The sequence below is a fragment of the Thamnophis sirtalis genome, unplaced genomic scaffold, assembly GCF_051295495.1.
Source record: "Thamnophis sirtalis isolate CommonGarterSnake01/CBP01778 unplaced genomic scaffold, rThaSir2_p1.2 scaffold_5, whole genome shotgun sequence".
Classification (NCBI taxonomy): domain Eukaryota; kingdom Metazoa; phylum Chordata; class Lepidosauria; order Squamata; family Natricidae; genus Thamnophis; species Thamnophis sirtalis.
This window is the reverse complement of record NW_028261385.1, coordinates 46,438,904-46,451,680: the sequence shown is the minus strand read 5'-3', so window position 1 is coordinate 46,451,680 and position 12,777 is coordinate 46,438,904. Positions and strand designations below refer to the sequence as shown.

The following is a 12,777-nucleotide window of genomic DNA, read 5'->3' as shown; positions in this document are numbered from 1 at the left end:
CTTGAAAGAGCACCTTTGGGATTGCTCCAAAGAATACCTCATGCTCCCAGTGATTAGTTGGAGGAAACTCATTAGCTCCCATACCTCTTAGTGTACCCCACAGAGATATTCAATTTCCATGCTTTGGGCATAGAAAAAAAAGAGAGATGATAGTCCTACTTTTCTATTACCTCCAAAAGTCATTTTTGTTCATTTGTTTCCTTGGAGTTTTAGTACACTGCCCACTCTAATAATGGCTCAGGGCTGTATCCAAGAATGCAAAGAAAGCAAGCTTTAAAACACTATAAAAACAAAATCACAGTGCATTTGAAAGCAATTAAAAATATTAAAGCAATTAACACAAAACTCCTGAAAGAATAAAAGGCCCTGATTTTTTTTTAAAGTAGATTTTGATCTTCTACCTAACCCATGGAAGGGGAGGAGGGGTAATTACAACTCAGCTGGCTTCATTTCAAGGCCAGGAGAACTGCTATCATCCTGAAAATGAAAGTAGTGAGTGCTCCCATCAGTTCAAACAGAGTTGTAGCCAACTGTATCTGACCCGATTAAAAAAAGGCAAAGTAGTAGGTTTTTTTAAAAAAAATAAAGGCCAAACATACTCACTTTTATCTTTTTTCATCAGTGGATAATGGGAAGACATAATTACCTCCCCCCCCCCAACTTGAATAAAGTGTAAACAAATTCTTGTTAACCACAATGGAAAATCAAAGTTACATCAGATAGGAATGTCACTTTGCCACTTGTCTATTTGGGACATCCCATTCTTTGTGGGATCAGAAGATTCAAATTTAATTTCAAATCTTATAAATACTTTAAACTGAAAAGGAAAACTCAACTGATTCCCAAAAGAGGGTAGGGGAAGAGAGAAAAACCTATCATTCTTAACCCTTTCAGTCAGTGATTTATTCAGCCAGCCCTCCTACTGGCTTTAACAAACTCCTGTGAAATCCTCAGATATGTCTGAAGTATAGAGTATTCACTTTCTTCTAAACCTGGAGACACCTAGGTTTAGAAAAAAAACCTAGGTGTCCCCAGGTTTTGTCTACAGGTTAATGTCTACAGGTCCAGTTCAGAAAGAGTGTGTCCACCTTTGGCAGAGTGATGTCATACCTTCAATGGTGCCACTGACAACTGTCATTTTTTAACTGTCACAAAGCAGACTGTCTGCAACATTCCAGATGGGTTGGATGTCCTGCAAATAACATGGTTGGCTAAGTTGACCCATTGTTTTTTGCCATGAGCTGTAACAATTATCTGGAATCGCCATTTATTACGGCCATAAACTGGAATGTGGAATCTACCACCTGTCGCAATATCTTGATACATTTTGCCACACTCGGGAAAGCGTGGGGATCGGGGATGGGAACGGAATCGCCCAAACCCCGAAACTGCAAGTATTAAGAAGCCAACTCTTCAGATCAGAGTCCGGTGGAGAAACAAGAAGGCAACTCCAGATTTAGTACGGACACGGGTGACATCTACCGGCTCGCTCTTCTTGACGAATTCATTCATGAGCTTACTCTTTCCTCTCCGGTGACTGCTATTTAAGGGTGAGCGGAGGGGGGGGCAAAGGGGAGCGGGGGGGGGAGCGGTCGGTTCGGCTTCGTCTTCCTGGAGGCTGTCCCGCTCGCAGATCTCCTTTCTCCCCGCTGATTTCAGGCGCTGATGAGAGCAAGGGTAGCGCGTCTCCTTGGGCAGAAGAGCAAACTGGTCATTCCAGTACGGAGAAGCCTCAGGTCACCACCACGCCGAGGGTTCCACCTCCGTCCTCTCGCAAGAGGGCTGGCTTTCTTCATAGCTTTTCTTCTTCCTAATTTTCACTTTGCCGGTTCTTGACAGCGGGCCCGCCTTGATCGGCTCTTCTTCCTTTGCCTTATGTAGAGGGGCAGGCGCTCGGACGACGACAGGTGCTTCGGGCGCTGAGGCGAGCTTGGCGGCTGAGCTTCCCCCGTCCCCTCCGATCGCGCCATGAATAAGACTGGCGTGGACAACCCGGCTTTCCAGGCTTCCAACCCGGATCTCCTCGACGCTCAGCTCCCTCCGGCGACCCCGAGTTACTTGCAGTCGCCGAGTTTTGACCCGGACGACCAACTCTGCGGGATCGGCCGGTGCACTCCTCGCGCCCTGCAGGTCTGCAACAACGTCAAAGGCTACTTGGTTTTCTACAGCCTCCTCTCGGTCTTCCAAGGTAAGCGGGAGCAGCGAGCCCATTCCGGGGACGGGACATTTCCTCAGGACTATTGAGTTGCCTTGGCGACGTTAGTGTTCCGCTCTCCCTCCTTCTGATCTCCAGCTCTCTGTCCCATCGAATGGGGGGGGGGGGGAGAGACTTACGAACGGAGTAACCCCACTTCCGAGACGCCGAGCCCCTGAACTAATTCCCATTGGCTTTAACCAATGTTTCTGCTGCGGGTAGATAGATGGTTCCCTAACTTGAATGCCTTCCAATCTATAATGATGATTCCGGTGCGCTGTCAAAACAATTAGCAGTAACACAAATACAAAGGGTGGAACAAAATGAAACCGGAGACTAAAATTAACCAGCAGTTAAAATCCTGTGGAAGAGGTTCATCTCTCCAGGCATCCCTAACACAAGGCAAAACTCATGACCAGAGACATCTATTGGTGGCCCAAGAGGGACTGAGGAGAAGCCCTCAGCCTGTGTGTCACGTAACCAGCCTCTGACTGGAGGCAGGAGTGCATCAGCCTGATAGGTCTGAAGGGAAAGAACAGCTCCTTTGGTCCAAAATCACTTAACAGATATAAGGATGAGCACAAACGTTAAAATGTGTCTGTTAAACAATTGGTTAACCAATGCAGATCTTTCAGTGCAAGGATTGTACATTCCTTGCACTTTGCACTTTGGCAACTTAGTTGGCTATTTGTCATTCATTTGTAACTTAGGGATACTTTTCAAGGTAACTTGGTGTAGAACCCACTAAGGAGCATGGAGAGAGAGAAAGGGAGAGGGGGGGAAAGGGAGAGGGGGGAAGGGAGAGAGGGGGAAAGGGAGAGAGAGGGAAAGGGGGAGAGAGGGAAAGGGAGAGAGGGGCAAAGGGAGAGAGGGGCAAAGGGAGAGAGAGGGAAAGGGAGAGGGGGGAAGGGAGAGAGAGGGAAAGGGAGAGAGGGGGAAAGGGAGAGAGAGGGAAAGGGAGAGGGGGGAAGGGAGAGAGGGGGGAAAGCGAGAGAGGGGGAATGGGAGAGGGGAGGAAAGGGAGAGAGGGGGAAAGTGAGAGAGAGGGAAAGGAAGAGAGGGGGAAAGGGAGAGAGGGGGAAAGGGAGAGAGAGGGAAAGGGAGAGGGGGAAGGGAGAGAGGGGGGAAAGCGAGAGAGGGGGAATGGGAGAGGGGAGGAAAGGGAGAGAGGGGGAAAGGGGGAGAGAGGGGGGAAAGGGAGAAAGGGGAGAGAGAGAGAGAGAGGGAGAGAGAGAGGAGTCACATATAACTATTGGATGAATTTGGAAAGCTGCAGCTGCTGCACCAATTGTAATACTTTTGGTGCTCCCTTCATGGCTACCATCTGAGAATCCAGTGGCAGGTGAAAATCAAAGAGGGTCCCAGGCTTCAGGTTTCATTTTTTCCAGGAAGTGTGATTCCATCTAAAACATTTGAACCTTAATCTCTGAATCTAACTGCTTGTGAGCCATTGCCGACTGGATTTAACTTCAGTTTATTCTTCCTAATCCAACCTATTCTGTAATGTAGACAGCATTAAGGGTAGTACAGGTAGTCCTCGAGTTATGATCACGATTGAGCCTAACATTTATGTGGCTAAGTGAAACATTTCAGTGAGTTTTGCTCCATTTTACGACCCTTCTTGCAACAGTTGTTAAGTGAATCATTGCAGTTATTCAGTTAGTAACATGGTTGTTAAGTGAATGTGGCTTCCCCATTGACTTTGCTGGTCAGAAGGTGGCAAAAGGGGGCTCCCATGACCCCAGGACGCTGCAACTGTCATAAATATGAATCAGTTGTCAAGCCTCTGAATTTTGATTACATTACCATGGAGATGCTGCAATGGTCGTAAGTGTGAAAAATGGTCATCACTTTTTTCCATGCTGTTGTAACTTTGAATGGTCACTAAATGTACTGTTGTAAGTCAAGGACTACCTGCATTGATTAGTCCCTTAGAGTTGGAAGGCAAGAAACAGTAAAGCATTGTGATGACAGGGCACTCCAGAACTTGGTATTATCTCTTAACAGCAATTTAATATAAATATTAAACATCTCCATGAGAAGTGGAAATCCTGTGGGACACCATACATCAATAGACTAAGTGTCAAAGAATAGTATAAAGGTCAGTTTATTTTTTTTTATGCTGCCTTTATTATTTTTATAAATAACTCTTGATGGAAAAGATACTTACCATAAGAATCTTTCCTCCTCCTAGTTTCTCCACAATAACAATCCTGTGAAGTGGGTTGAGGTGAGAGGGAATGGCTCAAAGTTATTAACTGAATTTCATGCCTAAAGTGGGATTAGATCATAGTTACCTGGTTCTACACTGGTGTTTAAACCACCAGACCTGATTAATAGACCTTTAGGAATCTGTTATGTAAGTAACCAGCTGCAGGTTTTTCTAGTAATGATGGAAAAAAAGGAACTCCCAGATCATCATTAAAAGCAAACAACAACAACAACAACAACAAAGTAATAAGAAATAAATTGGTCCTAAATGGAAAAACCGAGTTGTTCTATTTTTATAACCCCCTCACTTTTCTCCCAATATATTTTGCTAAAAAAAAACCTTTGAAAATAAATATTCTTTCTGCATTAACAATAAAGAATTGCAGATAATGACTATCGGTTTCAGACAATTGTCTCCAAGAACCTGACAAGTAGCCTCTCTGCCCAACCTTCTGGACATGTTCCAAGATTCCAAGGATTGTAACTGTTGTAAAACTTTGCCTCCAATATAATGTAGTTCATATACCTATCCATATACAGAAGTGGCCAAAATTGTGGAAACCTTTTGGGAAAAGTATACAGTATTTCTGAGGTTTGATGGCACATTTTGTTTTGGAGTAGTACCATGAAGTTATATATCAATGGAAAGGTAATTTAATCAAGAATGTAATGCAATAACTTTTATGAAGGTTTTGCTATTAGAATAACAATAATAAAGAAGAAAAGTGAAACACGTAGAAAAAAATGAGATATACAAATATTATTGTCATAGAAAAAAACAAGATATACAAAAATTATCACCATGTCAATTAATACTTAGTTGGGCAACCTTTAGCATGAATTACAGCCTTACAATGTTTTTCCATGGAGTGAACCAAGTCTTTTAGTTCTGCAGCTGTTCTAATGTGAAACCAAGATTGAATGATTGCTCCTATTAACTGGGTTTTATTACTGGCTATACTTGGCTATAATCTTTCATAGAATACAGATAATTGAACAAACTGTCTTGCATTACATTCTTGATTAAATTATCTTTTCATTGATATATAATTTTATGGTACTAATAAAACAAAAAGTGGTGTTATTAGCCATCAAATCTCAAAAATAAATTTTCCCCAAAAGGTTTTCACAATTTTGGCCACTAATTCTTACTATTTGACTAGAAGAAAGGATGCTGTGGTACCATCAGGGTCCATAAGCTACAACATCATTGCAATCATTAATATGCTGATGTTGTTCCTCTGGTGCTGCTTTCTTTTCCACTGTACATAGCAGTGGTGGGTTCCAGATCCCGGTGTAACCGGTACAGTGCAAGGGGGCCGGGTGTCCACAGCATGCATGCACACAGCACGCACGCAGCACAAGCATGCATACTTACCACCTGCAAAGCTCCAGCTGCTCAGTGGAGCATCACACAGGCGCTGTACTCTCTGTACACATAAGCCCCATTCAACTCAAATACAGGTAAGGAGGGCAGGCAGGCGGGTGGGCCTTCCAGAGCATAGTACCAGAACGGTACCTGGTGCTCCCAGCAGGCACCGGTATGCCCGTACCAGGGCGTACCGGTTGTATCCCACCACTGGTACACAGGATGATCATTTGTGCCCTCCTACAATGTCAGGCCAAGAGCTTTGAATTTCTTTTTTTTTAAAATCACCAAGTCTGTTTCTGGGCTTTGGTTATTTTCAAGCACAGCAATATATCATAAACACTTTAATTTTTCCTGTACAGAAGTAGAGATTGGTGGCCTTAATGTCCCAGTTCTGCAGTTTTATAGGAATGGAAACAGAACAAATGTTACATCCTGCTTAATAGAACTTTGTTTCATAATTATTAATTGCTTATTCCATGCAAGTGGATTTAGGGTGAGGTGTTAATGTGAAATATACAATTGTTTCTTATTCTAGAAATATGAGTAACAAAAAGCTCTCCAACCTCAAAAATGCACCCAAAACCTCTTTAGTACTTCTAAACCTCTTGACAAACAGTCTTGTCAAACAGTTCGTGATGTAAAGTGATCTTGAGCACATTATATTACATTATTATTTTATAAGATCTTGTATATTAGAACAAAAAAAAAAAAAAACACACCACACTGGGGAGATGTGTTAATTGGCTTTTTGCTGGTTGTCATCTGCAGAATGTGACGAAATTAGTGTAGGCTGGTGATATGTGGCAATCACCTTACAGGTGGAGCATTGTCTTGTGGAAAAGAAACCACAAAATAATTGTAAGCTTTGTGTTGGGATGGGGTGGTGGCCTTTGAAGTCTTTCTTGAGCCCTTTATCTACTTCTAAAGTGAGATTGAATTCTTGACCATCTTCTTGACCATCTTATTTTGTACGGCAATGAGAATATGCTTCTTGTCTATGGGTAATGGCTTCCAATATCAGGCACTCCTGTGCTATGAGGTAAACTGAGAGGTGTGTTTTATAAGAAGAGTTTCAGATCTGAATGCTGCTTTACCGTGTTTTGTATCACACTTTTCTTAAAAATGTCACAAATCGCTTCATAGCCATATTTTCTAGGGCAGCTTTCATTTCATTTCAGTGAAATAATACAACTCGGCACATACCAATAATTATTTTCAAACATAGCATATATGTTCTATTATTCTGAATTTTAGGTTTTTTTTAAAAAAAGAGTAGAGCTTTATACCCAGGAAAGGACTAGATGTAAGATTTTGTAAGGAAAGAAAATTTATAAATTTAAACAGCAGCTATTTTGATAGTAAAATCTGACTTGAAAATCTGACTTGATTCTCTTTGATCCAAAGAACCCCATAAAGGTAATAAAACAGAAACTCCTATTGGTCTCCTTGTTTTCCTAGTCTCTTAATTCCTGTACAAAAGTTTCTGTTTCCTTGACATGAAGAGAAATTGTCACTGCAACAAGAAAAGCTTTACACCCTATGTCAATTTGCCATAATTTGGTAAAATGTGCCCAATGACTTATGTACAATGATTCTGATGTACACTGGGATCAGTTACACAATATATACATCTCAGTGTACAGATTACATGGGTGGATGGCCTATGCATATGATAGTTATCAGTGTGATTAGACCTGTTGAAATGAAAGGAACAAATTAAATTCAACTAAGTGAACTCCCATGGCGTTTGACTGGTTCCATCATCTGCTTCAATTCATCAATGAGGTTTTATTCCAGCAAGAAACTTGTTCAGCAATGTGTCAAATGGTGCATCAGCTATTTTACCACATGATGTGTGAGGAAGTAATGGGTGGAGGACCTGAAACATAAACTTTAGCTTTTAAATTCAAAAGTAATATTGACAGTTGGCGTTTGACCAGAACTAAGCAATTATTGTCCTAGTTATCCGATTCATCTAAATCTTCCAAGGTGATAATTTGGAATCAAATAACTATAACTTGAAGATTATGATTACCAATGCCTATGATTCTGCATAAAGATGTTGTTCAGATATTGCTTTTGAAATAATACTGACTTGAATAAAAAAGAGCTAGAACTACTTGTGGAAGTATATTCTAATTAAATAGGAAAATAGGTGCTTTTTAACAATCAGTCCTTCTTTGGATTATATGAATTGGGCCCAGAATTAAAAATTTAGAAATCAATGAATCAATTAGTTGGTGAACATCTGGTAGTGAACACTGTAACCATATGCACAATTATTTGGAAACACAACAAATTTTCTTCTGCCCAAATTAGATATATTCAGACGGATGTGTAATATTGCAAGGAGCTATGTATTTGGGGAAAAGGAAAACCATCCCATTTATTAACAGGTGACAATAACTGGGGAAGAAATGAACAAGAAAAATGGAAACTGTAAATGCACATTGTAAAGTCTGAGTTATTCATTGGATGTCTCTAATTTTGGCCATCAAGTTAAGAAATCTAAGAGTTCTCTTTGAAGAATTCTGGATAAAGTATTGTACAAGAAAGAAGTATTTCTTTCTTAAAATGGCAATTTTTAAAAAATAACTGTTTGGTCAGAGTAAGAAAAGGATTATCTGAAAACTGCATTTAAAAATCCACAAAATTAGATATGTAATCTGATTAATTGGACCCACTTTCAGACAACTTCTAATAACCTGGCCCTTTATCCAGGATTTGCTTTAGGGCAGTGATGGTGAACCTTTTATCCACCGAGTGCCCTAACTGCGTGCACATGCATGCCCAAACTGAAAAGTGTGTGAGAGTGTGAATGTGTGCATGTGTGCATATGCACAGCAGAGACCCAAAGACCAGCTGGCTGGCAGGAGGCAGGGCAACCCAACACCGGCAGCGCTGTAAGAGGTAAGATCTTTTTCTTCTGTGAGCTTCTGTCTCATCGTTTGCAGAGAAACAGAAGGTCACGAAAGAAATGCCACAGAGGTCTGACCTGGGGCGACGGCATGCATGCCAGCAAAGAGAGCTCTGTGTGCCACCTCTGGCATGTGTGCCATAGGTTAGTCATCACGGGTTTATGGTATTTGATGGGCTGCTTTAGGTTAATGATGATGTAAGGAGTATGTTTTGCTTACTCTCTTAGGGAGATTTTGTTTCTTTTTCCCATGTTGTTTTTCTTATGGTTTTAAATTTATAACACTGCTAAGAGTTGTTTTGGAGTTGGGCGGGGTACATATTTGACAGATTGAAACCATGAATAAATAAACTAATGCTTGCCTCTTTTGCTTCTAGGGATTATTGTAAATGGATTGATAAATGTCAGCATTTCTACAATTGAGAAGCGTTATGATTTGAGCAGTTCCCTCACTGGCGTAATCTCTGCTGGTTATGACATTTCATTCTCCTTGTTATGCCTTTTCATATCCTTCTATGGTGAAAGAGGTCACAAACCAAGATGGCTCGCTTTGTCCTCTTTTCTGATCGCTGTAGGAGCATTAGTATTTTCTTTGCCACATTTTACTACCGGACCATACACATATGGAGAAAAAGCAGAAGGTAAGTTCATATATCTTAAGCTGGTCATTATTTCTTTTATTGTTGTTCTATAGATCTAGTTCAAAAATATATACCCAGCATGTATTTATGGAATCAATACAAGTATTTTTTTTCTCTGTTGCTTATTGGGAATTGACAACACAACCTTGGAACAGACCTCATTACAAAAGACCAAATAGAATTAGCTTTCTTTCCCTCAATGGAAGAGTGGATGGTAAGGTGATGGAGTTAGAGATGGTGAAGTTGTCTGCTTAATTAAAATTTCATCATCTCTAACTCCAGCACCACGGAAGGAAGAAAACAAAGTTCTAATTTTGTTTCTACTTGGAAACAGCTTTTGAAGTTTTGTTCAAAATAAAAAAAAATGAGACTTTGATTTTAGGTCTTGATGATTACAAATATTTTGTATGCCATAAACATGGCTTGAAATGTTGTGACATGTAAAGAATTCAAATGACAGCTCTAATTACAGACTAAAATACTACAATGGTAATTTCATTGAATGCTTCAGATCAAGGCTGTCAAACTCCTGGCCTGCGGGCTGGATGTGTCATGCTCTGGCCATGCCCATGCCTGGTTTAGCAAAGGGGGAAAACGTCCTGATACATCATGTGATGCTGCTGTGATGACATAAGTTTAACACCCTGCTTTAGATAGGCTAGAGACTAGGAAAGTTATTCAAAACCATTGTTGCAAATGTGTTTAGAGGAGTGAGGTAATTACAGTCACTTTTCTTAAAGAACTGTCACACTGCATATGAGCCAGTTGCCAAGAGTCCAAATATTAATTACCTGATCCTTGGGATGCTGCCCCAGTCATAAGTGTGAATGTTTCAGTGCCGTTTTAACTTTGAAAGATCACTAAATGAACTATTGTAATACTATCTGTATATACTGTACTATCTGTATTTTTCCATTTCATAATCAGGATTCTCTATTCTCCGTTTTCTTTAAAGAGGAATGCATTTGCATTTGCATGATGATTCCATAATCATTTTTTAAAAATTGATTAAATTACATCAGAAATAAATAACATGCAGTTATCAGACTACATCTGCCTTTTTTGCAGCCCAATCTCTGTGGTTTAAATACACAGCGATATTCACATTTTACATTTTTTAACAACCTAACTTTCCCCCCCCTTTTTACTCAAACTCTGTGGGTTCTCATTGCGGCATAAGAATTCTGCTGAGATTGTGTATTGTTCATTTATGAGGAACAATGCCATCATTTAATTTTAGCATATTCATTATGATCAGCTTGGATTCAAGTCTGATCTGGAATTAAAAAAAAGATCTTAGAATGGAACATGCCATTACTTATGTGCATATGTTCAAGTCTTTGAAAATGTCAGCTTCCTCATACCAAGGACATAACTTTTGAATTTGACAGTCTTTGTTTTTTGTGCAATATAAAATGGTACAAAAATTAAGTAAACAGAGCATGGAGTACCATGAGCCACTGAATTAAGTCTCCCCAGTTGCTGCTGTTATCTGCCTAACACATTCCTACAGGTGGTAGCAGATTTGAGGAAACATTGTAGTCAGGGGTGGGTCTTTGCTGCCTCATTGCTGAGTGTGCGTGGCCATGGTGGGCATGGCCTAGTTGGCCTCCTGCATCATGGCGGGGTCGGTGGTGTTTTTCGCCCTCCCCAGGCTTCAGAGATTTTTTTCAAGCCTCCAGGAGGGCAAAAACTGCTTTCCCTGGGCTGTGGATGTCCTCCGGAGGTTGGAAACAGGCCCATTTCCAGACTTCTGGAACCTCCGGTAAGCCCTTCCCCGCTCCATGAGCCTCTTTGTGGCCCTGAACTTATCTGGATTGATGAACAGGCTGCATGGAGACTCCTGGGATGGGCAGGGTGCGGTGGGAGGGGCGAGGTGGGCATTGCTAGCCAGGGGTGGCAAAAGGGGGTTTGCCGAACTCGACAGAATCCTAGCTAGAGGATTGCCTGAACCTGTGTGAACCCTCAGCAGCTGAACCCTGATTGTAGTGGGTGGAGTAATACAAGTAGTTGCCTAACTGACCTATTTTTGAAATGCAAGTTGAAATCTATTTTGCATCCTGCTAATGAAATCTGGCTTGGCACACTGATGCCTCAGAAGGACTTAAGAGGTTACTTGGAAACATTGTGATGTAGCATCCAGTTGCCGAACAATTCCTGAAAGGGCGGAACTGTTATTTCCCAATGCCTTCTAGTCTGTTTCCAGTGAAACTGTTTTGAAGGGAAACGGCAGTTATGCAACACATATATGTCCTCATTGCTCTCTTCCTGAAGGTATGGTGAACACACTGTCACTGCTGATTCCCGGGGTGGGGTGGGGTGGGGTGGACGGGACACAGCCACTCAAGCTGTTTCAAAAATAATTTTTAAAAAATCATTAACTAGAAGAAATTAATATTTCTTCTCAGAAGGAAATGGCAAATTAGAAAAATGAAAGGAACTAGACTTGAGGAAATGTTGAAATTCTGAGAGGGAGGTTTATTGAAAAATGGCTTCTGTTGAGGGTGCTGATTAAAAATGTTTTTTAAAAAACCTGCCTTCAATCTTCTGTTAAGTCCTTGAGGCTATGACACCATTGACTACCATTGCCGGCTCCTGATTGGTTAAGACTTGAGCAGCCAGCTGGCGGGAAAATGCAGCCATTCTATTGGTTCAGAGTCTGACAGCTCTGGTATAATAGGGCTGTCAGCTGTCAAATGTTGCTGTTGGCCGGTTCGAGGTTTGCCCTGCATTTTGCCTTGTTAAACTGTTAATAAAGGTTGTGTTAGCTTCAATCTGCCTTGCCTCAGTTCCTGCCTGTCTTGTTCTCCCTACTTCGTTATTCAGTTTAATAAATAGGTTAGCATGCATGCACGCAGACACACACACACACACACACAGACACACACACACACACACACACACACACACACCTGGCCACATCTGAGCCAGTACTTCTCTGTGATGTTATAATTCAACAATATCCTCAATTTTGCAGAACTTATGTAGCTTCCTTCCTCCATACCTCAAACTACAGCAAAACTAAAACTTATTGTACAGTTCAGAGAAACAAGAGTGCTGAACACAGAGGCAGTCTGTCTTGAATAGAATGCAAACTTGTTTGAATATATGTTGCATGCTCAGGACTGTAAATATTCCATGGATTTCATTAGTTAAGGCTTTTCACCCATGGTGTACATTTTTTGACTTGTTGTTATTGGTGTTTAAGAATATAGAACATAGAATGACAAAGGGACCTTAGAGGTCATCTAGTCCAAAACCCCTTGCTGGAACAGGAGACCCTATGCCATTTTAGGCAAGTGGCTATCCAGTCTCTTCTTAAAAGTCTTCAGTGATGGAGCACCCACAACTTCCCAGTGGTTAAATGTTCTCACTGTTAGGAAGTTGCTCCTTAATTCCAGGTTGCTTCTCTCCTTGATTAGTTTCTATCCGCGCGAGCGAT

The 12,777-nt window shown here is 41.2% G+C and overlaps 1 protein-coding gene across 1 annotated transcript in view; it reads left to right on the top strand.

Moving 5' to 3' along the window:
* The first annotated feature begins 1,072 nt into the window (after positions 1-1,072).
* Positions 1,073-12,777, top strand: part of SLCO4C1 (solute carrier organic anion transporter family member 4C1) — a 35,540-nt gene continuing 23,835 nt past the window's right edge. The window contains exons 1-3 of the mRNA XM_014055624.2: positions 1,073-1,550; positions 1,882-2,188; positions 9,072-9,335. Coding sequence (XP_013911099.2) covers positions 1,969-2,188; positions 9,072-9,335 — 484 coding nt within the window. The 5' untranslated portion in view covers positions 1,073-1,550; positions 1,882-1,968. The remainder of the gene's footprint in view (positions 1,551-1,881; positions 2,189-9,071; positions 9,336-12,777) is intronic.